Below are 26,285 nucleotides of genomic sequence, written 5' to 3'. Positions count from 1 at the left end.
TAACCTGTCCCGTCCCATCAGAATCTTGTATGTTTCTCTGAGATCCCCTCTCATTCTTCTAAACTCCAATGTATAAAGGCCCAGTTAATCCAGTCTCTCCTCATATGTCAGGCTAACTGGTCTGCAGTTCCCCGTTTTCTCTCCCTCCTTTCTTGAATAGTGGTGTTACATTTGCTACCTTCCAATCTGCTGGGACCATTCTAGAATCTAGGGAATTTTGAAAGATCAAAATCAATGCATTCACTGTCTCTGCAGCCACTCTTTTACAACCCAAGGATGTTGGCCATCGGGTCCAGGGGATTTGTTGGCTTTTAGTCCAATTAGTTTCTCTAGTTCTTTTTCCACTACTTATATTAATTACATTAAGCTCCTCATCCTCATTCGACCCTGGTTTCCCCACTATTTTAGGTATGCTTTTTGTATCTTCTACTGTGGAGACCGTTACCAAGTATTTGTTTAACATTTCTGCCTTTTCCTTATTCCTCATCCTCTAAGGGACCAGTGTTTACTTTTGCCACTCTCTTTTTATATACTTGTAGAAGCTCTTGCAATCTGTTTTTATATTTCTTGCTAGCTTTCTCTCAGTCTATTTTTACCTTTTTTATCAATTGTTTGGTCATCTGAGCTCTCCCAATCCTCCGGCTTACTGCTATTCTTCGTAACATTATAAGCTGCTTCTTTCAATCTAATGCTATCCTTAACTTCTTTAGTTAGCCACGGATGGATCACTTTTCCTGTGGAGTTTTTGCTTCTCAATGAAATGCATTTTTGTTGAGAATTATGAAATATTTCTTTAAATGCTTATCTACTGCCATACCTTTTAATCTATTTTTCCAATCTACTTTAGCCAACTCACCCTTCATACCTATGTAATTGGCTTTATTTAAGTTTCGGACTTAGACAAGTCACTCTTGAACGTAATGTGAAATTCTATTGTATTATGATCACTCTGCCCAGAGGATCCTTTACTATGAGATTGCTAATTAACCCCCTCTCATTACACAATACAAGATCCTTGGTTGGTTCCATGACGTATTGTTCTCGGAAACTGTCCCAATGCATTCCATGAACTCGTCCTCCAGACCATCTTTGCCAATTTGATTTGTCCAGTCTATATGAAGATTAAAATCCCCCACGATTATTGCATTACCTATGTTACAAGCACCTACTATTTCTTGATTAATATTCTGTTCAACAGTATAGCTACTGTTAGGGGGCGTATATAACTACTCCCATCAGTGTTTTCTCTAACTTTCTAAATTTCCCCTCACCTGGACCCTTCCTCCGCTCCCCGCCATTTAGTTTAAAGCCCTATCCTAGAGCCTTAGTTATTCGATTCGCCAGGGCACTGGTCCCAGCATGATTCAAGTAAAGCCCGTCCCAACGGAACAGCTCCCTCTTTCCCCAGTACTGTTGCCTGTGCCCCATTAATTGAAACCCATTTCTCCCACACCAAGCACTGAGCCATGCATTCAACTCTCTGATCTTATTGACCCTATGCCAATTTGCTCATGGCTCAGGTCCAGAGATTATTACCTTTTGTGGTTCTGCTTTTTAATTTAGCCCCTAGCTGCTCATACTCCCTCCGCAGAACCTTTTTCTTAGTCCCACCTATGTACTTTAAAACTAACTTGATATTTTTTCTGAATTATATGATGAACTTTAGCATATGATTGTCCACACTTTTTGCCTTTGCGCGATACTTAGAGGTGTACTGTGGATCCTTGCGAGATGCATTGAAAGTTTAAATCAGCGTTCCCATTCATTTCCAAATGTTACACTGTAGATAATAGCAGATCATTGTATTCTGATTTAGGATGTATCCATCAATGATGAAACAGCGTTCAGAACATCCCTTTTAAAAGGTCTGGGCTCAGCAAATTCAAGCTGGCCAAGCCAGCAAGAAAGAAATAGCGCAATTGGGACCGGGTTGCTTGGGCCTTGTACACTGGATCGTCAGGGCTCACAGATCAGATATGGTCCACAGGCTGTTTTTCTAGGCAACAATGTTGAGATTGAGGTGTCAGAATTGTTCTTTTCTCCATCGTAGAGATTGAAGTTGAATAGTCAACATCCCTGATGGCAAATGGATAAATAGACAGACTGGTGTGGTGCTGAGCCCACACAGGCCAGGAATGTCCCACGTTTAGTGCATGTTCTGTGCCAGGTTAATTGGTCACTGCTGGGGAGCTGTAATGATTTTAAAAATAATTAATTTAAGGGATGTGGGCGTCGTTGGCAAGGCCGGCATTTATTGCCGATCACTAATTGCCTTTGAGAAGCCGCCTTGAACCGTTGCAGTCCATTGGTGAAGATACTCCCACAGAGCTTTTAGGGAGGGAAACCCAGCGACAATGAAGGAAAGGTGATATATTTCCAAGTCCGGATGGTGTGTGATTTGGAAGGGAACTTGCAGGTGATGGTGTTTCGATGAGCCTGCTGCCTTGTCTTTCTAGGTGGTAGAGGTTGCGGGTTTGGCAAGTGCTGCCAGAGAAGCTTGGTAAGTTGCTGCAGTGCATCTTGTAGATGGTACACACTGCAGCCACGGTGCGCTGGTGGTGAAAAATCAGCCAGAGTTCTCGCACCTGATTAGCGTCCAATGATCCCCTGCTGAATAGTGCTTGTATGCAAATACAGGGTGGGGCCAGGATCAGGCGCTCCTAGCGCCCTCATTCCTCATGATTCTCCCTAAATCTCTCCGCCTCTCTACCTTTCTCCTTCTTTAAGACACTCCTTAAAACCTGTTTCTTTGAAAAAGCTTTTGGTCACCTGCCCTAATATTATCTCATATGCCACGGTGTCGAATTCAGTTTTATAATGCTCCTGTGACGTGCCTTGGGATGTATAACTAAGTTGAAGGCGCTATATAAATGCAAGTTAATGATTAACTCTTTCTTCCCCTCCCCCCCCCCCCTTTCTCCATAAGGGCATCAAAAAAACCTACCAATACTGATTTATAAGCCTCACACCTGAAGAATAGTCACTTAGGTGAGGTATCGGAGAGCTTCCAGCACCCGTGTAACCGTACCGCAGCATGAGATAGCATTTACAGGAGAGATGGGGATAATCTATATGGCCTTTTATTTTGATGCATATTGTGCATTGTTTTGTAATAAGCTGTGTTACTAAGGTGGTGGAATGGCCTCACATGGTGGAAGTAGCGCTAAAGTTGTTAAGTTGGAATACTGTAATCCTCCAAATGCACTTCTGCACAACATGGAGCTTTATTTTGTTCACCTAATCCTGCAATGTGGTTAGATATCCCCAAGCAAACTGACATTGGAATTCATCCCATCTCGAGACATTAAATACTAAATCAGCTACTGTCAAACAAAATATTGGCAATAAATAATTTGTGGAATTTTAAGAAGTCCTTTGGATGCCAAATTGAATTTAGCACTCTTGAATGAGAATGCTGTAAATCAAATATTTTTAATAATCCTTATGTGGAGCTTGAACACCTCTTTTTAGAAACTGAGCACAACAAATACTGAGCACATATTTTCATTCATATTGGTGGAGTGGACCTGGCTGGGTGACTCTCTGAATCCTGGCTTTTTGCTCGATCAGCATACATACATCTTCTGTTCTCAGAAAGGGTCATTTTGATCCAGCATCCTCAACAGAACACTCAACCTTGTGCCGCAAAAGTGCTCTGATGCAATGTGAGCTGCAAACCATTTTGGTAAATGAAAGAATAATAGCATTGTGTTGGTACATAGGGAATTTGGTACCTTTTCATCAATTGTTCGCCCACCCATAAACGTGTGTAGCCTGAGCCAAATGGGGAAACAAACTAAAGTAAAATACTGCAGGTGCTGGAAATCTGAAAAACAGAAAATGCTGGCAACACTCAGCAGGTCATGCAGCATATGTGGAGAGGGAATCAGGGTTAATGTTTCAGGTCCATAACCTTTCATCAGAATTCCTGTCTCGAAATGTACGTTCTTTATGCTCAGTGGATAAATGCACTGCATGGTGTGGTGCTGATCCACACAGATAGGAGTCGTCTTATCAGTGAATCCTAATGGGTGTGATGGTGGGAAAAGTGCATTTGATTGGGGAGGGGGAAGCCTTGGTGAGATCAAGTTATTTGCTAGACCTAGTGTACATATCTGGTAATTTAAGTTCTGTAAACCAGTCGATGTAATTCTTCCAAATAGATGGAAAATCCTGGGCCCTTTTCAGCGAATTACAAGGCAAATATCGAACTGAAACACTTAGACGGTGTGCTATTGGGCGACTTTTGGAAACTTCATGCATGTGAAAAGCTCACTCTCCCTTATTGATGCCAGTTGTTTAATATCACACATTAAAAATGGCAACCTGGATCTTGATCTTGATGCCTGTGGAATCATACCCCATGATGAGCAAATGCTTACTGCGGGGGCTTTGAAACTTTTAATTGTGGAGGTCCCTTTTGGATATATTGTTGGGCTTTCATGAGCTCCCTGGATATATTGACACATACCCCTCCATCCTCATCGGTGCTCACTTACCAAAAGACAGCGTCAATTAGGCAGAGTATAATGGCACCATCTTTGTAGAAAATGCATTTTATTTGTATGCAGCAACAGAAGTAATATGCTACAGAATCAAAAAATATGGGACAATATGGAAATTTGATGGGCCTGCATGGAGCTCATAGGATTCCCTCTTGCCTCCCTTAAGGTTCACAAGGATCCCAGTTTAAAAACTATGCTATGTATAAGTTCAGATGACTTGAGTGTTCAGTTATTTTTGTTTTGGCTGTTGCTGCATAGATTATTGGTGACTCATTGGCCTGCTAGCAGTACAACTGTGTAGCTTAGCAGACATGAAGCATAGTTATGACTGGAAGTGACAGATAGAGTGGTCCATCCCCCATATTGGCTAATTTTTAGTCCAAAGCAAGCAATGCACCATTACGTTTGCTCCATCAAGGATCTTGCCTATCTTATGAAAATAGTCCATCCGGGAACAGTACAGGACAACTCTTGGTTAAGTTATAGGCTTCTCTGGACTGTGAACCCTGATTGTAATGTAGTGAAAGGGTAAGCTAGAAAAGACAGCTGTGAAATTCCTTGCTTTCCTTCATGTGGGTATAAAAAATAACCAGGAAAATTAAATGGAGCAACCTTTTTGTCTGCCAACACTCACTGCTCGGACTCGATGAAGAATGGTCAATTGGGCAAGGTACTGGAGCCTGCCAGTGCCTGTGGAACCGTAGCACAACATGAATCACTGCCTTCACAAGAGGTGGGTAGAAATTGCTTACTGTATAAGATCAGAAAATCTGTGTAAATTGTTTGATATTTTTACATTAAGTGTAAGCTGTTGGTGATACTTGATTCTGAGCATTACTAAGCAATTCATCACTCCTTTCCTAATAAGATGCTCAGTGAATTCTGGGCATTATTTTGTACCATGCAGATCATGGTCATTTGTTGTATTTTTGTTTCCTCTGCTACTAGAAATCAGTAGGTGAGAGTTTTTTTTGGAGGGGGGGGAAATTAGTAATAATATACTATTGTGATAAGTGCACTAGCTTCTCCACCTCTTCGGCCTGGAACAGTGCAAAAATGATGCTTCAACAGTAATCATAGAATCACGGATTAATACAACACACAGAAGGAGGCTATTCAACCCATTGTGCCTGTGCCGACTCTTTTGTAAAGCTATCCAATTAATCTCACTCCCCTGCTCTTTCCCCATAAACCTTTAACTAATAGGCAGATTTCAGACACTAACTGCTATTCATACACTGATGACTGACCAGTGAGAGTGAGATACTGGTATATTGCCTAGTCATATCATGGAGGTCATAGAATCTTACAGCACAGAAGGAGGCTATTTGGCCCACAGTCTTTTTAAGAACATAAAAAATAGGAGCAGGAGAAGGCCATATGGCCCCTTGAGCCTGTTCCGCCATTCTGATCTTTGACAGGAACTCCACTTTCCCGCCCGATCTCCATAATCCCTTGATTCTCCTAGTGTCCAAAAATCTATCTATCTCGGCCTTGAATATACACGATTCAGCATCCACAGCCCTTTGGAGCAGAGATTTTCAAAAATTCACTGCCCACTGAGTGAAGAATTTGTTTCTCATCTCAATCTTAAAAAGGCTGACCCTTTATCCTGAAACTATGCCCCCAAGTTCTAGACTCTCTAGCCAGGGGAAACAATCTCTCAGCATCTACCCTATCATCCCTCTCAGAATCTTGTATTTCAATGAGATCCCCTCTCATTCTTCTATACTCCAGAGAGTATAGGCCCAAGCTACTCAATCTCTCCTCATAGGACAACCCTTTCATCCCAGGGATTAATCTAGTGAACCTTTGTTGCATCGCCTCCAAGGGAAGTATATCCTTCCTTCAGATAAAGTCACCAAAACTGTACACAGTACTCCAGGTGTGGTCTCAACAGAGCCCTGTAGAATTGTAGCAAGACTTCCTTACTCTTGTACTCCAATCCCCTTGCAATAAAGGGCAACATGCCATTTGCCTCCCTAATCGCTTGCTGTACCTGCCTGCCTGACATTCTGTGATTCATGTACCAGAATACCTAGGTTTCTGCCAGCACTTTAAAGAGCCATCCAATTAGCCCCATTAGTTGGGGGGGTGAGGGAAGAGAAGAGTGTCAGCACTCTGTGGCCTTTCTGATGGCAATTTTACTCATTTAGTTGCTGTAACTGTAAGACATTAACGGTACAAAATGACAGCTGAGTTTGCCAACGGTCTCTGAGTTTTTTCAACAGCATAAGAAGGCTTTCTAAATGCAAGTATTTCTTTTTAGGGACTAACTATTTGTACTGCACTTTTTTTGACAGGTGACAAGCCCTGCCCCCTGTGTACTGCACATTTTTTGACTGTCCAGCCCCTCCCCCTGCTCGTACTGCACTTTTTTGACCGACGGGTGACGAGCCCCGCCGCCTGTATGCTTGCATAAGGCACTTCGGCTAGGGGAGGCATGCACTTGGACTGGGGTAAGCCACTTTGGCTGGGGGAGAGAAGTACTTGAATTGGGGTAAGGCACTTTGGCTGGAGGATGGAAGTACTTGGACTGGGGTATGGGAATTTGGCTGGTCCTTGCTGTCTTCTGGGGAGCTCTGTCCTCTGTTGCTTCAGGAAGTTAAATTGGATCGAGTTACAATTTGCAAAGTCAATGAGACCTTAGGATGGGTGGACCCAGTGACACATTCCTGTGAAACTTCAGGGTGTGGCTGGTCGCCTTGGGAGGATAAATCAGAAATAAGGGGTGGAGCCAGTTGGCAATTTATGCAGTCCAAATAAGCGCGTCCTTTTTAAAGGTAATCCAAAGCAATGCAAAGCTGCCTGTTAAATGGAATCAGCTGTTGTGGTACAGACAGTACCAATACCATGCGCTATAATTATAGCATGACACTTGTGTAACAGGAGGCAGCCCAACAACTTACAGTTCTGTAGTGGGTTGAGCAATAACCTTGTTGCTCTAAATGAGAGAATTTCCTCCCGGCACATTGACAATAATTCCACTGTCAGAAGCTCATGCAAATCAGTTGATATTCAATTACAGAAAACCATATTTGTGTTAGACTAAACATTACTGTTTATTAAGCAACAGTAATGAACACTGACACTTGTTGTGGTGTGTGGAATTTGTATGATGCATTGTAAAAGCCAATAAAGTTATGTTAATTCGTTTCAGGATGCCTGAAAAAAAATCTCACTGAGCAAAAGAATATTTTCAGCCAAAAATTGGCAGTGTTGTTTCCTTCTGAAATTTGGGCGCACACACTTTGATACTTGTTTGCTGTGAGGAACCACCCTCTTCAACTAATGGGCATAGGCTATAATTGTTGATGAAGCTTCCAGAGTTCAGCAGTCACCTTGAAACCTTGAGCATTGTTATTTCGTCCAAAGAAACACACAATAGTTTCTCTTCCTGTGTAATCTGATAGGATGACATCAGTGCTCATGCCACGTTCTGTTCACAAAATATTACCATTTAAGTTCTGCTCATAGTCTAATGATTGGAAGTTTTAATGTACATGGCGGCATGGAACAAACTGCTGAAAGTAGAAGACCAGTGCAACAACATGATGATAAATGGTGGTGGTCTTCACATCACCTCATTTATTAGGAACTGCTACCGGGGGGGAAAAGCAGAATATACCAGTTCCATTAAGCAGTTTGCATCATTGTGAAGGCAAAATTGTTCTGCATCAATGGCAGCTGTGTAGTGCTGCCTTTTGGATTTGATAAACTGAGGCCCCGTCTGCCCTCAGGTGGACAGAAGATCCTATTGCGCTATTTTGAAGAAGAGCAGGGGAGTGTCCTGGCCTATATTTATCCCTTAATCAACTTTCATAAAACAGGTTAGCTGGTCGTTATTACATTGCTGTTTATGGTGCACAAATTGGCTGCCCCGTTTTCTACATTTCAACAGTGACTATACTTAAAGTACTACATTGGCTGTAAAGCGCTTTGGGAAGTCCTGAAGTCATGAAAGGGGCTATGTAAATGCAAGATTTTGTTTTTTATGTATTGTCAGTACGTCAAAATAAAAATTTAGCATTTCCAGTTTGGTCTTATTGGACAATAAGGTTTAAATATTGGGACTAAAGCCGCCTCAGGACAGGGCTGCAGGAGTTCATTAGGGCAGCGTCCTTGGCCCAACCATCTACATTGCTTCATCAATGATCTTCTGGCTTTCATAAGGTCAAGTGTGGAGCTGTATGCTGACTACTCTAGTATTCAGCTCCATTCATAACATAATGAAGTAGCCCATGTCAGCCAACAGCAAGACATGGACAACATCCAAGCTTGGACTGACAAGTGTCGGGTAACATTTGTGCCACAAGTGGGAGGCAATTACTGTCTCCAACAAGAAAAGGCCCAAATATGTCCCCAGCCCCTCTCTTTCCCCCCCCCCCCCCCCCCCTGCCCCCTCCCAACCACTGACCTTCAGCAGCACTACTACTATCGAGTCTCACCATTCTGAGGGTTACTATTGGCCAGAAGCCTATCTGGGCCAGCCATGTTAACACTATGGATGTAAGAGGAGAGCAGAGGTTACGTACTTTGACAAGTGGCTCACCTGACCCTGTCAAAGCCTCTGCGTCATCTAGAAGGCGTAAATCAGGAGTTCGCTGGAATGCTCGCCACTCGCCTGGATGCCGCAGCTTCAATAACACTCAAGAAACTCAACACCAGTCCACTTGATCAATGCCGCGCCACTGAACTCTGTATCCACTACTAATGCACTGTGGCTGCAGCATGTACTATCCATAGGCTGCACTGCAACAACTCACCAAGATTACTTTCAACAGCACTTCAGACATCTCACTTTTAACACCAAACACGAAGATTTTAGGAACATCATCCCCAGCAAGTTGACTTGGACATGTATCAGTTGCTGGGTCAAAATTTGGAATTGCCTACCTAATTGGGTGCAATATCACCACAAGGATTACAGTGATTCAAGAAGGCGACCACCGTTACCACCTTTTCAGGGCAAATAGAAATGGTAATAAAAAGCGGCTTGTCAGCATTGCTCACCTAAGAGCAAATTTTTTTCTAAAAACAATCCTGCTGCTTATATTCGTTACTTTTGAATAATATAATCTGGCAGCATTTTTATGTCTTGATTAGGCTTCGTATAATTGCTGTGTTATCTTCTGTGCCTAGTTTTTTTTCTGTTCTGCCTGATGGCCTTAAAATCTTAATAACTGGTGTTTGTAGTTTTCCATCCATGGGTTATTCTGGCTGGTCTGGTTAAGCTTTCCTTTAGTTCTATAGTTTCATGTTTTTTTTGTACTAGTTGATTTTCTTTAATCTGTGCTGGTTTGGGTTATGGTTGAACTTGTGATGTTGTCAGGTACATTTTTTCAAGGTGCCATGATGTGATGTGTTCTGTTTGCAAACTGTTTTGTGAACCTTATTCTGTTTAATCCATTTTACTTTTGTAACATTGGGCCCAAATTTCCCCATGAGTTGCACCGTTTTTTTTGGTGTATCTTGATTTTTCTGGTGTATCTTTTTAGTTGCAAATATGGCCATTTAATTTGCGCCAGTGTAAGTGAGTTAGTTAGGTTTTTTGTTAGGTCAGTTTTTCTTTACAAAAGGGGGCGTTCCAGCTGCTTACACCATTTATGCCAATTTGGCCAGAAAAAAGTTGTACTAAACTAATTTAGGGCAGCGTATGTGTCCACTTCTATCCGCACAGAAAGACCTTACTTACAGTTAAGGAATCGGTGCAAATAACTACATTTAAAGCACCACCAAGCACCAAACAAAGCACAAAAAGTAATAAGCAATTAATTAACAAATAAAATAGAAGGAACCCTGCATCTAAAACACCAAAATCAATCAGTAAATAACAAATTAAAAAAATAGAACTGCTACCTTAGGGAACGCAACGGACTGTCGATGAGGGAGCCCATTTGGTTAGGGCTAGGGACGGCGTGTTTCGGCCCCTCTCACACAGCCTGCACCGCGCGTTTGCCGAAACGGCCTGCCAGGAGCTACTACACATGCGCGCAGACGCTAGTGTGCATGTGCAGAGGTCCCGGCACTGGCCATGATCGCACGGATTTTTTTGCCGCTGCTTCTGATGTAAAACTGTCGGGGAGGGGTTAAACGCAGGGGGATGGGAACCTATGCAAGGAGACAAAGGGAACTAAAATGGGGGCAGAAGCAAATGATAGAAACAAGAAAAGTAAAAGTGGAGGGCAGAGAAACCCAAGGCAAAAATCAAAAAAGGCCACATTGCAGCAAAATTCTAAAAGGGCAAAGTGTGTTAAAAAGACAAGCCTGAAGGCTCTGCGCCTCAATGCAAGGAGTATTCGTAATAAGGTGGACGAATTAACTGCACAGGCAGCAATTAATGAATATAATATAATTGGCATCACGGAGACATGGCTCCAGGATGACCAAGACTGTGAACTCAACATCCAAGGGTATTCAACATTCAGGAAGGCTAGACAGAAAGGAAAAGATTGCTGGTTAAAGAGGAAATTAACGCAATAGTAAAAAAGGACATTAGCTTGGATGACGTGGAATTTGTATGGGTGGAGCTGCGGAATACCAAAGGGCAGAAAACACTAGTGGGAGTTGGGTACAAACCACCAAACAGTAGTCGTGAGGTTCGGGACAGCATCAAACAAGAAATTAGGGATACGTGCAATAAAGGTACAGCAGTTATCACGGGCGACTTTAATCTGCATATAGATTGGGCTAACCAAACTGGTAGCAATACGATGGAGGAGGATTTCCTGGAGTGTATTAGGGATGGTTTTCTGGACCAATATGTCGAGGAACCAACTAGAGGGCTGGCCATCCCAGACTGGGTGATGTGTAATGAGAAAGGACTAATTAGCAATCTTGTTGTACGAGGCCCCTTGGGGAAGAGTGACCATAATATGGTAGAATTCTTTATTAAGATGGAGAGTGACACAGTTAATTCAGAGATTAGGGTCCTGAACTTAAGGAAAAGGTAACTTTGATGGTATGAGATGTGAATTGGCTAGAATAGACTGGCAAATTATACTTAGAGAGTTGACGGTGGATAGGCAATGGCAAACATTTAAAGATCACATGGATGAACTTCAACAATTGTACATCCCTGTCTGGAGTAAAAATAAAAAGGGGAAGGTGGCTCAACCTTGGCTAACAAGGGAAATTAAGGATAGTGTTAAATCCAAGGAAGAGGCAGAAATTGTCCAGAAAAAGCAGCAAACCTGAGGACTGAGAGAAATTTAGAATTCTGCAGAGAAGGATAAAGGGTTTAATTAAGAGGGGGAAAATAGAGTATGAGAGGAAGCTTGCCGGGAACATAAAAACTGACTGCAAAAGCTTCTATAAATATGTGAAGAGAAAAAGATTAGTGAAGACAAATGTAGGTCCCTTGCAGTCAGATTCAGGTGAATTTATAATGGGAACAAAGAAATGGCCGAACAGTTGAACAAATACTTTGGTTCTGTCTTCACGAAGGAAGACACACATAACCTTCCGGAAGTACTAGGGGACCGAGGGTCGAGTGAGAAGGAGGAACTGAAGGATATCCTTTATTAGCTGGGAAATTGTGTTAGGGAAATTGATGGGATTAAAGGCTGATAAATCCCCGGGGCCTGATAGTCTGCATCCCAGAGTACTTAAGGAAGTGGCCCTAGAAATAGTGAATGCATTGGTGATCATTTTCCAACAGTCTATCGAATCTGGATCAGTTCCTATGGACAGGAGGGTAGCTAATGTAACACTCCTTTTTAAAAAAGGAGGGAGAGAGAAAACGGGGAATTATAGACCGGTTAGCCTGACATCAGTAGTGGGGAAAATGTTGGAATCAATTATTAAAGATGAAATAACAGCGTATTTGGAAAGCAGTGACTGGATCGGTCCAAGTCAACATGGTTTTCTGAAAGGGAAATCATGCTTAACAAATCTTCTAGAATTTTTTAGGATGTAATTAGTAGAGTGGACAAAAGAACCAGTGGATGTGGTGTATTTGGACTTTCAAAAGGCTTTTGACAAGGTCCCACGCAAGAGATTGGTGTGCAAAATTAAAGCACATGGTATTGGGTGTAATGTATTGACGTGGATAGAGAACTGGTTGGCAGACAGGAAGCAGAGAGTCGGGATAAACGGGTCCTTTTCAGAATGGCAGGCAGTGACTAGTGGGGTGCCTCAGGGCACAGTGCTGGGACCCCAGCTATTTACAATATACATTAATGATTTGGATGAAGGAATTGAGTGTAATATCTCCAAGTTTGCAGATGACACTAAAGGTGGCGGTGTGAGCTGTGAGGAGGATGCTAAGAGGCTGCAGGGTGACTTGGACAGGTTAGGTGAGTGGGCAAATGCATGGCAGATGCAGTATAATGTGGATAAATGTGAGGTTATCCACTTTGGTGGCAAAAACACGAAGGCAGAATATTATCTGAATGGCGGCAGATTAGGAAAAGGGGAGGTGCAACGAGACCTGGGTGTTACGGTACATCAGTCATTGAAAGTTGGCATGCAGGCACAGCAGGCGGTGAAGAAGGCAAATGGTATGTTGGCCTTCATAGCTAGGGGTTTTGAGTATAGGAGCAGGGAGGTCTTACTGCAGTTGTACAGGGCCTTGGTGAGGCCTCACCTGGAATATTGTATTCAGTTTTGGTCTCCTAATCTAAGGAAGGACGTTCTTGCTCTTGGAGGGAGTGCAGCGAAGGTTCACCAGACTGATTCCCGGGATGGCTGGACTGACCGATGAGGAGAGACTGGATCAACTGGGCCTTTAGTCACTGGAGTTTAGAAGAATGAGAGGGGATCTCATAGAAACATATAAAATTCCGACGGGATTGGACAGGTTAGATGCAGGAAGAATGTTCCCGATGTTGTGGAAGTCCAGAACCAGGGGATACAGTCTAAGGATAAGGGGTAAGCCATTTATGACTGAGATGAGGAGAAACTTCTTCACTCAGAGTTGTTAACCTGAGGAATTCCCTCCCGCAGAGTTGTTAATGCCAGTTTGTTGATATATTCAAGAGCGAGTTAGATATGGCCCTTATGGCTAAAGGGATCAAGGGGTATGGAGAGAAAGCAGGAAAGGGGTACTGAGGTGAATGATCAGCCATGATCTTATTGAATGGTGGTGCAGGCTCGAAGGGCTGAATGGCCTACTCCTGCACCTATTTTCTATGTTTCTATGTAAAATGTCGGCGGGGGGCTTGGTGGTGCGCTGAAAAAACCAGAGAGCCAAATTTGGGCCCATAGTTACATTATTGTTGAACGCTAACGTCTTGAATAAATTCAGCCATTTTCTTCTTTTGAGGGCAAGCTATGGTATGGTTCTACCAGGACTGACAACATTTAGTACCTTACCTAAATAGCTGTTCTTCAGGTACAAGCGTGGATAATATAGGCAGACTATCATCACAAACAATCCCTAACCCTGTTCATGCCCTAAGTGCGTGTGTGTGTACATTCACACTTTCCAGGATGAATCAATGGATAGTAAATAAAAAGCAATTATCTTTGCTGCCCTTTTTTCCTTGCACTCTCCCTAACGCTAAATCAATTACAGAGGCTTGTTGCAATTCAGTCAATTGCAGAAAAATTGCACCAATACAAAATCACCTTTTTGTTGAGAACTTAATCCTCAACAAAATGTTTGCTCCAATATCTGAAAGAAAAGCAGAAATCAAATCATTGCAGACAAACCGACCTAGACAGTGAACAGATACATTATATTTCATCTTTAGCATTGAGGACCAAGACCGTATGATCATAATTTGACCCACTTACAAGGATACAAGACTCTTATAAAACCATCCAGTTCCTCAGTTTGGTCATCACTGCTGTGCCAAATAAGGGATAACAATCCACCATGGCTGAGGAAGCTAGTAGAGAATCAGCAATTCTCGTAAACTCTATTCTACACCACAGTTGGCCAACCCATCTGACATTTTAAATATGCCCAATGATGGCAGTACACACGGAAAACTGATTTATTTTTACTGGTCACAAGTAATCAGTACTCGTAAGCTGGGTGAAGACTGCTTACTAAACCTGACTCGGCAAGGGAAGTCACAAATGCATTTTTAATGGGATTCATTCTCAAAAGTTACCCCATTTCTACCCCTGGCTGCACTGTGGTTATATTCCTAATATACGGTAACAAATGTCCCCCAGCATCTTCTGTTCCCACAATCAAAAAATCGTTCTGCCAGAATCTTGCTTGTAAAGATGAAATCCTGACTTTTTGTTCTAACTTATTTTATCTGTCAGACTATATGCTTTAATTTGCAGAGATAGAGCATTGACTTACAGCTGAATTAGCATTTTGATTAATCTGTCATTAAGTTTAGGTGTAACTTTAGCAAAAGAGATATCCTGACTGCCTTTTACTAATCCCGAAATTCAAAAGATGCATTTGGAGATGATGCCTGGCAGCTGGCAGACTCCACTTGGTAATTGTGCTCTGAGCGTAACAGCAGCAGTGAAAGGCAACGGAATGGCATCTTGTTGCTATTGGAAACCCTGTTACTATGCTACCTGAGTCTATTTTCTTTCATTGTTGCTGCATTTTGTAATTCATTTGTAGATAACGGGATATTTTTTGTTAACATCAGTTCAAAAGAAATAGGAATTATTAAGTCCACACACACTGGAAAATTTAAGTAAATCTGGAAATATTTTGTTTCATAACAAAAAAGGTACCAGTAGAATTACCAAAAAAAAATGAAACGACAAAGCAAATCCTTCCCTCTCTGATAATAAAGCTTATCACTGGTAATCTCCCCTCTCCTTCACCCTGCAGATTCATTTTGTGGCCGGACATTAATTAACTCAGCGGAAGACATTCTCTCTTTCAATTTTGATTTTGTCTGAATCTCTGAATTTCTGCCTTGATTTAGTGCATGTTTGTGGAACATTTTTTCTTTGAAGATAAATTGTTACAATAGTGGCTCTTTTAAGCCATCATTATTGTTACTGTGTAGCATAGTCAAAAGAAAACACCAGGTGCAGAAATAAAAAGTTTTCAGTGTTGTATCTTCAGGAGTACCTGCTGTAACTGTTGTAATTCTTATTGTACCAATAGCTGTAAATGCATCAACTCTCATTTTGACCATTCAAGATAGCGCAGCATTGTTCCATTTGTCTCCAGATTGATGCATAGATGCAGCTTTCCACTGTTTCAGGCACCGTTGTATAGCTTTGGCTTTGTGGGTAGTTTTCTGTATTTGCTACACTATTCATATTTGGTGTAGTGTAAGCCGTTAGATAACATGTTTTTACAGCAAAATAGAGCTAGAACTAAAATTTCCACTCGTCTTGGTTTTAGGGTTAAAGAAGATACATTTGCTGCAGGAAGAGAAGGATTAGATTTTGTTGTGCTTTATAGTTTCTCCTACATTGAGGTTGCCTAGCTGATGAAGTCAAGGTGAAAACTGGGGAAATTTCACCTCATTTACGCATGAGTGAATGTGTAGGCCGTGGCTCAAAAATCAAAGTTCTGGGTTCAAATCCGATTCGAGACTTGAGCACATAATCTAGGCTGGCGCTTCAGTGCGGTGCTGTCAGAGGTGCCATCTTTCGGATGAGACCAAGGCCTCTTCTGCCCTCAGGCAGATGTTAAAGATCCCATGGCACTGTTCAAAGAAGGGCAGGGGAGTTCTCCCCTGGTGTGCAGGCTAATATTTATCTCTCAGCCAACACCACATCTGATCATTCTCTCATTGTTGTTTGTGGGATCTTGGTGTGCACGAATTGGCAGCCACGCTTCCCTTCATTACAACAGTGACTACACTTGAAAATTGCATAATTGGTTGTAAGGTGTTTTGAGACAACCTGAGGTTGTGAAAGGTGCTAGATTCTTGCTCTCCTACATTGGTGCAGGTTCTTCCTCTCTGTCACTCACTGAAACATGAACCAGTCTCCTTGGTAATATAAAGTTAAAATTTCAGATGTTATGCTGACAACTTATAGCTGGGAAGAACAAATAGGTCTGAGTTGACAATATTAGGGAAAATGTTAAGAGTGAGATTTATAATAAGTTTTAGAGTGGCAAAGGCTGAAAAGCTATTTACAATACACATTTCATTGTATTTTATCTAATCTTTTTTAGGAAAACAAGGATCAAAATGTTTTTTAATTGTATTTTCAAGAGTTTAAATTAGCATTTTGATAACACAAGACTTTTAGGAGCAATGCATCGATATATTAAGGCTTCTTGGCATGGTCCTGCTCATGCCAAAAAATAACTTCCAATGTGTCATTCACAGTGGCTGATACTTGACTGGTCTAGTATGCCAGATTAACTTGATTTGTTCATGGTTGGAAGGAATCGATCTTTATTTTTACTATTTTGAGTCACTGTCTATTTTAGCCCAATCCTTGGACAATAGTGAGCAATTGTGAACAATAAGCATCTTAATTGCTGGCCAAATTTGTGCATAGGACCTTTTACATCATCCCCTGTTCCTAAAGCATATCCATTCCAAAGCTAACGGATTCATATGCACATAATTGAACGCAAGAATATTTCCTGTCTCTACAAATGGGCTGAAAAAACAGGAATGGAACAGAGCCTTCCAGCTTTTACCTACTGTATTACATGCGGACGGGGGGTTGGGGGGGTGAGGAGAAAGGAAAGATGATTAATTGGTCTCCTAAGTCATAAATACTTTCACTTTACAGGTTTTACTGGTGTCTAGTAAAGTCCTTGCTCTACAGCATGAAACCACACGAGGCACATTCCAGGAACAAGGCCACTCTGACCTTAACTCTTTATTACAGGACTCCAGAAGTGATGACCCTGTGTGGGACCTCCCTTTATATACCTGTGTGATCAGGTAAGGAGTGTCTCTCACAAGTTCACACTCTGTGGTCAAGGTGTGCATCTAAGTTGAGTGTATACAGTAATACAGTGGTGTTACATTGTAGTTACAAACATGACATCACCTTCCCCCCCCAAAATCTTACTGGGATCATAGGTTTGGTCTTTCAGGTGGTCTACGCTCCCTCATGGAGTCCCGCAGTTGGGGCTCTGGTTGTTGGACACTGATGTGAGTGTCTGTCACCTGTGATCTGTCCGGGCTGACCTCGGGGATTGTGCATTCTTCTGATTGCTCTTGTTGCACGTTCGCTGGCGGTAGTGTGAGCTCCATCTCATGGTCTCCTTCAGGTTCCTCTGTGTCAATGCTGAACCTTTTTTTTGCTTGGTCCAGATGCTTACGGCATATCTGGCCATTGTTGAGTTTTAGCACGATGACCCTATTCCCCTCTGTCAATTACAGTACCCACAAGCCATTTGGGCCCCATGGCGTGATTGAGGATGAATACAGGATCATTTATTTCTATACATCTCCCCCTTGAATTACGGTCATGGTTCTCGTTTTGTGACTTGCGCTTGCCCTCAACTATGTCGGTCAGGACTGGGTGGATGAGGGACAACCGAGTTTTGAGTGTCCGTTTCATGAGTAGCTCTGTGGGCGGGACCCCTGTGAGCGAGTGCGGGCGGGATCTATAGGCCAGCAGGAGACGCGATAGGCAGCATTGTGGGAGGGTCCTTGAATCCTGAGTATACCTTGCTTAATGATTTGGACTGCATGTTCCACCGGGCCATTGGAGGCTGGCTTGAACGGCGCAGTCCTGACGTGGTTGATGCCATTGCCCGACGCAAACTTCCGGAATTCATAGCTCGTGAAACACAGGCCATTATCACTAACCAGGATGTCTGGCAAGCCATGGGTTGCAAAGATCGCACGTAGGCTTTCCACGGTGGTGGATGTCGTGCATGAATTCAGGATGATGCACTCGATCCATTTCGAGTACGCATCTACAATGAGGAACATCTTCCCCATGAACGAGCCCGCGTAGTCAATGTGAATGCGTGACCATGGCTTGGTGGGCCACGGGCTGAGCGGGGCCCCCCTGGGGGCAATGCCCAGCTGGGCACAGGTCGTGCACCTGTGAACAGTGTTCCAGTTCTGAATCAATTCCAGGCCACCAAACGTGTGACCGGGCAATGGCCTTCATCAGCATGATGCCTGGGTGCTCGCTGTGGAGTTCCCTGTTGAATACCTCCCTGCCCTTCTGGGGCATGACTACCCAGCTGCCCCATAGTAGGTAGTCGGCTTGGATGGAGAGCTCATCCATCCGCCTGTGAAACGCTCTGACCTCCTCAGGGCATGCTCTGTGTGCGAGCGCCCAATTCCCAGTCAGGACTCATTTCTTAATCAAGGATAGGAGGGGATCTCTGTTTGTCCAGATTTTGATTTGGCGGGCTGTGATGGGGGAGCCTGCACTGTCAAAGGCATCGACAGCCATGACCATTTCAGCGCTTTGCTCAGCTGCTCTCTCGGTAGTGGTCAGTGGGAGCCTGCTGAGCGCGTCAGCGCAGTTTTCAGTGCCGGATGGGGTAATCATAAGCAGCTAGCGTGAGAGCCCACCGCTGTATGGCATTGACAGCCTTGCTGTCTGACAACAGGGATGTGAGTGGCTTGTGGTCCGTCTCTAATTCAAACTTCCTACCGAAGAGGTACTGATGCATTCTTTTGACACCATAGACACATGCAAGCGCTTCCTTCTCGACCATCCCATAACCCCATTCTGCTTGAGAGCGCGACCTGGAGGCATAAGCCACAGGTTGTAGCTGACCCTCAGCATTTCCCTACTGCAACACGCACCCAACCCCATAGGACGATGCATCACATGTCAGAACTAAACGTTCACGGGGGTCGTACAGGGTCAACAACTTGTTTGAACAAAGTAGATTTCAAGCCCGTTCCTGACAGTCCCCCCAAAACCTATCGCAACCCTTACGCAGGAGCACGTATAGCGGCTCCAACAACGTGCTCAAGTTTGGCAGAAAGTTCTGAAAGTAGATCAACAGTCCCAAGAATGAACGCAGCTCCGATGTGTTGCAGGGCCTGGGTGCTCGTCGAATCACCTCTGTTTTGGATTCGGTGGGCCGAATCCCATCTGCAGCAACCCTCCTGCCCAGAAACTCAACCTCAGGCGCTAAGAACATGCATTTAGACTTCCTGAGTCGCAGGCCTACCTGGTCTAGTCGGCGTAGCGCCTCCTCCAGGTTGTGGAGATGTTCCTCGGTGTCTCGACACGTGATGAGGATGTCTTCCTGGAATAAGATTGTTCCCGGAATGGATTTAAGCAGGCTTTCCATTTTATGTTGAAAAATCGCGGCTGCTGATCGAATGCCAAACGGGCACCTGTTATACGCAAACAGTCCCTTGTGCGTGGTGATGTTGGTCAGTAGTTTGGATTCGTCGGCCAGTTCCTGGGTCATATAGGCTGAAGTGAGGTCCAACTTGGTGAACAGCTTGCCGCCTGCCAGCGTGGCAAAAAGGTCCTCCGCTCTCAGGAGCGGGTATTGATCGTGTAGGGACACCCGATTGATGGTGGCCTTGTAGCCGCCACAGATCCTGACCGAGCCATCCGTTTTTAGAACGGGAACGATGGGGCTCGCCCAGTCGCTGAATTCAACAGGCGAGATGATGCCCTCTCGCAACAGCCGGTCCAATTCGCTCGTTTTTTTTTTCCCACAACACATACGGCACCGCTCTGGCTTTGTGATGCACTGGCCTGGCGTCCGGGGTGATGTGTATCACTACTTTAAAAGTCCCAACGCCCAGTTGGAATAGTGACTCGAATTGTTGTAGGACTTGTGAGCATGAACTTCACTCCACCGAGGACATTGCGTGAACATTACCCCCATTTCCAGTTCATCTCTGCTAACCAGCTCCTCCCCAATAGTGCGGGGCCATTGCCCGGGACAATCCAGAGTGGCAGCCAGTTCACTGACCCATTGTGTGTGACAGCCATCATTGCACTGCCTAGCATGGAATGATTTCTTTGGTGTAAGTCTGTAATTGTGTCTAATTTGGGTCTACTGACTTTGAGTGGCCATAGCTTCTCAAATTGCTGAACGGCCATGAGTGACTGGCTGGCCCCAGTGTCCAGCTCCATGCGTACTGGGATACCATTCAACAAAACCCTCATCATCATTGGTGGCATTTTGGTGTATGAACTGTGAATATTCACCACATGGACCCGCTGAACCTCGGCATCCATCGATTTGCCCCAAAAGTCATCCTGCCTCACAAAACCCTCTTCTGGTCCATCTGCCTTGTAAATTAGTCTGGTTACAGGTTTTCTGCACATTTGAGCTAAATGGCCACTGAGATTACAGTTTCTGCAGACAAACTGTTGGAATCTGCAAGATCTGGCTGAGTGTTTTCCCCCACACCTCCAGCATGTTAAAGTTTCCATTGTTGGGGACAAAGGGACTATGGCCAGGAATTCCAAGCTGACTGTCCCTTTGACTGCTCTTGAGTACCCTATTAGTGGGTGTCAATGGCCCCATCCCGGGCCGCATTGTCTACTGTTCACCAAAATAAAGTTATAAGAAAATGTCTCTGTTGAGGTCCTGCTCTGGGGTCTATTGCTGCCTGGTAAATGTCGGACTGCCCCTGCCTGCCTGCGGGACTCAGATGATGTTGACTCCCTGATCCATTGCCACGTTAGAAGCAGAATTGCGCGCGTAAATCATTTTCGTCTCTTCCTTCCCCGCCATGAAAGTTTGAGCTAACAACGCTGCTGCTTCCAAGGTCAAGTCCTTGGTCTCAATTAACTTGTGAAAAATTCCCGCATGACCGATACCCTCGATGAAGAAGTCCCTTAGCATCTCCCCCCTGCAGGCGTCTGTGAACTTAGAAGCTGGCCAAATGCTGGAGCTCCGCTACAAAGTCCGGTACGCTCTGTCCTTCACGACGTCGGTGGGTGTAGAATCTGTGTCGAGCCATGTGTATGCTGCTCGTCGGTTTGAGGTGCTCCCCGATTAATTTGCTGAGCTCTTCACAGGTTTTGTGCGACAGCTTTTTGGGTGCCAGTAAGTCCTTTATGAGCGCATAAGTCTTTGGCCCGCAGCTGGTCAGGAGATGAGCCCGTCGCTTGTCGGCGCTGCATCCCCCAGCCAGTCTTGCGTAACGAAGCTTTGCTGAAGTCTCTTGACAAAATCGTTCCAGTCCTCCCCAACACAGTACCGTTTCTCTGTGCTATCAGTTGCCATTCTCGTGGGTCGTAAATTCCCGTTTCTCGTTGCCAATGTAAAGTCCTTACTCTACAGCATGAAACCACACGAGGCACATTCCAGGGACAAGGCCACTCTGTGACCTTAACTCTTTATTACAGGACTCCAGAAGTGATGACCCTGCGTGGGACCTCCCTTTATATACCTGTGTGATCAGGTAAGGAATGTCTCCCACAAGTTCACCCCCTGTGGTCAAGGTGTGCACTTAAGATGAGTGTATACAGTAATACAGTGGTATTACATAGTAGTTACAAACATGACACAACCAAATTTCTTCTTCCTTTGTTGCTCGTGTGAATTGAATTGATTTTTAAAAAATTACTAGAATTTTATTGTTTTTGTCACCAAAATAAAGTTATAAGAAAATGTAATACCTTATTTTATCCTCTCCCCTTCCCTCACAAATGCATGTGCGCAAGCATATTATTTGTGCAGGGCCAGATTTTCAGAACCGCGGTAGAGAGAGGTTGGGAGATGGAAAGAGATCTGTGCAGCAAGTTTTGCCATCATTGGGCTCAAGTTTCGGCCTGAGTTTGGCGGGTGGGGGTAAGAGAGAGAGAGAGAGGGGAAAAAGAGAGAGAGAAAAAAGAGAGCGAGCGAGAGGGGGGGGGGGAAGAGAGAGAGGGGGAAAAAAGGAAAGAGAGAGAGAGAGAGAGAGAGAGGGGGAAAAAAGGAGAGAGAGAGAGAGAGAGAGAGGGGGGAAAAAGGAGAGAGAGAGAGAGAGAGAGGGGAAAAAGGAGAGAGAGAGAGAGAGAGAGAGAGAGAGAGGGGAAAAAAGGAAAGAGAGAGAGAGAGGGGAAAAAAGGAAAGAGAGAGAGAGAGGGGAAAAAAGGAAAGAGAGAGAGAGAGGGGAAAAAAGGAAAGAGAGAGAGAGAGGGGAAAAAAGGAAAGAGAGAGAGAGAGGGGAAAAAAGGAAAGAGAGAGAGAGAGGGGAAAAAAGGAAAGAGAGAGAGAGAGGGGAAAAAAGGAAAGAGAGAGAGAGAGGGGAAAAAAGGAAAGAGAGAGAGAGAGGGGAAAAAAGGAAAGAGAGAGAGGGGAAAAAAGGAAAGAGAGAGAGAGAGAGGGGAAAAAAGGAAAGAGAGAGAGAGAGAGGGGAAAAAAGGAAAGAGCGAGAGAGAGGGGAAAAAAGGAAAGAGAGAGAGAGAAGGGAAAAAAGGAAAGAGAGAGAGAGAGGGGAAAAAAGGAAAGAGAGAGAGAGAGGGGAAAAAAGGAAAGAGAGAGAAGGGAAAAAAGGAAAGCGAGAGAGAGGGGAAAAAAGGGAGCGCGAGGGGGTTGGGGGAACAGAGAGCGAGGGGAGGGAACGAGAGAGAGAGAGCGCGAAGGGGGGAAGAGAGAGAGAGAGCGAGGGGGGGGAAGAGAGAGAGAGCGAGGGGGGGGGAAGAGAGAGCGAGGGGGGGGAAGAGAGAGAGAGAGAGCGCGAGGGGGGGGAAGAGAGAGAGAGCGAGGGGGGGAAGAGAGAGAGAGCGAGCGAGAGGGTGGGGAAGAGGAGAGAGCGAGCGAGAGGGTGGGGTGAGGAGAGAGCGAGCGAGAGGGTGGGGTGAGGAGAGAGCGAGCGAGAGGGTGGGGTGAGGAGAGAGCGAGCGAGAGGGTGGGTGAGGAGAGAGCGAGCGGGAGAGGGTGGGTGAGGAGAAAGCGAGCGGGAGAGGGTGGGGAAGAGGGAGAGATGGGGGGGAAGGAGAGGGGGGGGGAAGAGAGAGAGAGGAGGGGGGGAGGAGAGAGCGAGCGAGGGGAGGAGAAGAGAGCGAGCGGCGGGGGGAGGGGAAGAGAGAGCGATAGGGGGAAAGAGAAAGGGGGGGAAAGGAACAGCAGTGGGAGTGGGGGGGTAAAGGGAGAGGAGGAGGAGAGGGAGAGGGGGGAAAAGGAAGAGCAGTGGGAGAGGGGGGAAAGGGAGAGGAGGGGGGGGAAGGAGAGGGGGGGAAGGAAGAGCAGTGGGAGAGGGGGGGAAAGGGGGAGGAGGAAGAAAGAGAGAGAGAGAGAGGGGAAGAAAGAGAGAGAGAGGAGGGAAGAGAGAGAGAGAGAGAGAGAGAGAGAGAGAGAGAGCTGAGGGGGGAAGAGAGAGAGGAGGGGGGAAGAGAGAGAGAGAGAGGGGAGGGGGGAAGAGAGAGAGAGGGGAGGGGGGAAGAGAGAGAGAGAGGGGAGGGGGGAAGAGAGAGAGAGAGGGGAGGGGGGGAAGAGAGAGAGAGAGAGGGGGGAAGAGAGAGAGAGAGAGGGGGAAGAGAGAGAGAGAGAGGGGGGAAGAGAATGAGAGAGGGGGGGAAGAAAATGTGAGAGAGAGAGAGAGAGAGAGAGAGGGGGGTGGAAGAGAGAGAGAGTGGAGAGGGGAAGAGAGAGAGAGTGGAGGGGGGAAGAGAGAGAGAGAGAGGAGGGGGGAAGAAAGAGAGAGAGAGGGGAGGGGGGAAAGAGAGAGAGAGAGGGGAGGGGGAAAGAGAGAGAGAGAGGGGAGGGGGAAAGAGAGAGAGAGAGGGGAGGGGGAAAGAGAGAGAGAGAGGGGAGGGGGAAAGAGAGAGAGAGGGGAGGGGGGAAGAGAGAGCGGAGGGAGGAGAAGAGAGAGAGAGAGAGGAGGGGGGGAAGAGAGAGAGGAGGGGGGGAAGAGAGAGAGGAGGGGGGGAAGAGAGAGAGGAGGGGGGGAAGAGAGAGAGAGGAGGGGGGGAAGAGAGAGAGAGAGGAGGGGGGGAAGAGAGAGAGAGAGGAGGGGGGAAGAGAGAGAGAGAGGAGGGAGGAAGTGCGAGAGAGGAGGGAGGAAGTGCGAGAGAAGAAGGGGAAGAGCGAGAGAGGAGGGAGGAAGAGCGAGAGAGGAGGGAGGAAGAGCGAGAGAGGAGGGAGGAAGAGCGAGAGGAGGGAGGAAGAGCGAGAGAGGAGGGAGGAAGAGAGAGAGGAGGGGGGGGAAGAGAGAGAGGGGGGGGAAGAGAGAGAGAGAGGGTGGAGAGAGAGAGGGGGTGGAGAGAGAGAGGGGGGGGGAGAGAGAGAGAGGGGGGGTGGAAGAGGGAGGGGGGTGGAAGAGAGGGGGGGTGGAAGAGGGAGGGGGTGGAAGAGAGAGGGGGGGAGAGAGAGGAGGAGGGGGGAGAGAGAGAGAGGAAGGAGGAGGGGGGAGAGAGAGAGAGGAGGGAGGAGGGGGGGAGAGAGAGGGAGGAGGGGGAGAGAGAGAGAGAGAGAGAGGGGGGAGAGAGAGGGGGGAGAGAGAGAGGGGGGAGAGAGAGAGGGGGGGAGAGAGAGAGGGGGGGGGAGAGAGGGAGAGAGGAGGGGGGGGAGAGAGGGAGAGAGGAGGGGGGGGAAGAGGGAGAGAGGAGGGGGGGGAGAGAGGGAGAAGGAGGGGGGAAGAGAGAGAGGGAGAGGAGGGGGGGAGAGAGGAGGGGGGGAGAGAGGAGGGGGGGAGAGAGGAGGGGGGGAGAGAGAGAGAGAGGAGGGAGAGAGAGAGAGAGAGAGAGGAGGGGGAGAGAGAGAGAGAGAGAGGAGGGGGAGAGAGAGAGAGAGGAGGGAGGGGGGAGAGAAGAGAGAGAGAGAGGAGGGGGGAGAGAGAGAGAGAGAGGAGGGGGGGGAGAGAGAGAGAGAGAGAGAGAGAGAGGAGGGGGGAAGAGAGAGAGAGAGAGGAGGGGGGAAGAGAGAGAGAGAGAGGAGGGGGGAAGAGAGAGAGAGAGAGGAGGGGGGAAGAGAGAGAGAGAGAGAGGAGGGGGGAAGAGAGAGAGAGAGGAGGGGGGAAGAGAGAGAGGAGGGGGGAAGAGAGAGAGAGAGGAGGGGGGGAGAGAGAGAGGAGGAGGGGGGAAGAGAGAGAGAGTGAGAGGAGGGGGGAAAGAGAGAGAGAGAGAGGAGGGGGGGAAGAGAGAGAGAGAGAGGAGGGGGGGGAAGAGAGAGAGAGAGAGGAGGGGGGGAAGAGAGAGAGGAGGGGGGGAGAGAGAGAGAGACGGGGGAAGAGAGAGAGAGAGGGGGGGGGAGAGAGAGGAGGGGGTGGAAGAGAGAGGGGGGGGAGAGAGGAGGGGGGGGGAGAGAGGAGGGGGGGGGAGAGAGAGAGAGAGGAGGGGGGGAGAGAGAGGAGGGAGGAGGGGGAGAGAGAGAGAGGGAGGAGGGGGGAAGAGAGAGAGAGAGGGGGGGGAAGAGAGAGAGGGAGGAGGGGGGAAGAGAGAGAGAGAGAGGGGGGGAAGAGAGAGAGAGAGGGGGGGGAAGAGAGAGAGAGAGGGGGGGGAAGAGAGAGAGAGAGGGGGGGGGAAGAGAGAGAGAGAGGGGGTGGGAAGAGAGAGAGAGAGGGGGTGGGAAGAGAGAGAGAGAGGGGGGTGGAAGAAAGGGAGAGGAGGAGGGGGAGGGGGAGAGGGGGGGAGAGAGAGAGAGAGAGAGAGTGGAGGGGGAAGAGAGAGAGGAGGGGAGAGAGAGAGGAGGGGAGAGAGAGAGAGAGAGAGAGGAGGGGGGGGGAGAGAGAGAGAGAGGGGGGGAAGAGAGAGGGGGGGGAGAGAGAGAGGGGGGGGGAGAGAGAGAGGAGGGGGTGGAAGAGAGGGGGGGGGAGAGAGAGAGAGGAGGGGGGGGAGAGAGAGAGAGGAGGGGGGGAAGAGACGGGGGGAGAGAGAGGAGGAGGGGGAGAGAGAGAGGGAGGAGGGGGAGAGAGAGAGAGAGAGGAGGGGGGGGAGAGAGGGAGAGAGAGAGAGAGGAGAGAGAGAGAGAGAGAGGGGGGAGAGAAGAGAGAGAAAGGAGAGAGAGGGAGAGAGAGGAGGGGGAGAAGAGAGTGAGAGAGTGGAGGGGGGGGAGAG

At 46.6% G+C, this 26,285-nt stretch overlaps 1 protein-coding gene across 7 annotated transcripts in view; it reads left to right on the top strand.

Annotated features, from left to right (window-relative positions):
• LOC139267153 (CYFIP-related Rac1 interactor A) overlaps window positions 1-26,285 on the top strand; it is a 275,278-nt gene that overhangs the window by 225,263 nt on the left and 23,730 nt on the right. For 3 of the 7 annotated variants that reach the window (XR_011593838.1, XM_070885018.1, XM_070885017.1), the window contains exon 1: window positions 4,935-5,238. The exons of the other annotated variants lie outside the window; for them this stretch is intronic. Coding sequence is in view for 2 of the 3 variants with exons in the window: in XM_070885018.1 (XP_070741119.1) it covers window positions 5,152-5,238 (87 nt within the window). In the remaining variant the exon portion in view is untranslated. Of the gene's footprint in view, window positions 1-4,934; window positions 5,239-26,285 lie in introns of those variants that run through there. 7 annotated transcript variants of the gene reach the window in all.

Source organism: Pristiophorus japonicus, chromosome 7, assembly GCF_044704955.1.
Source record: "Pristiophorus japonicus isolate sPriJap1 chromosome 7, sPriJap1.hap1, whole genome shotgun sequence".
Taxonomy (NCBI): domain Eukaryota; kingdom Metazoa; phylum Chordata; class Chondrichthyes; family Pristiophoridae; genus Pristiophorus; species Pristiophorus japonicus.
Note: the sequence above shows the minus strand (reverse complement) of the source record. Positions and strands in the feature narration are given on the sequence as shown.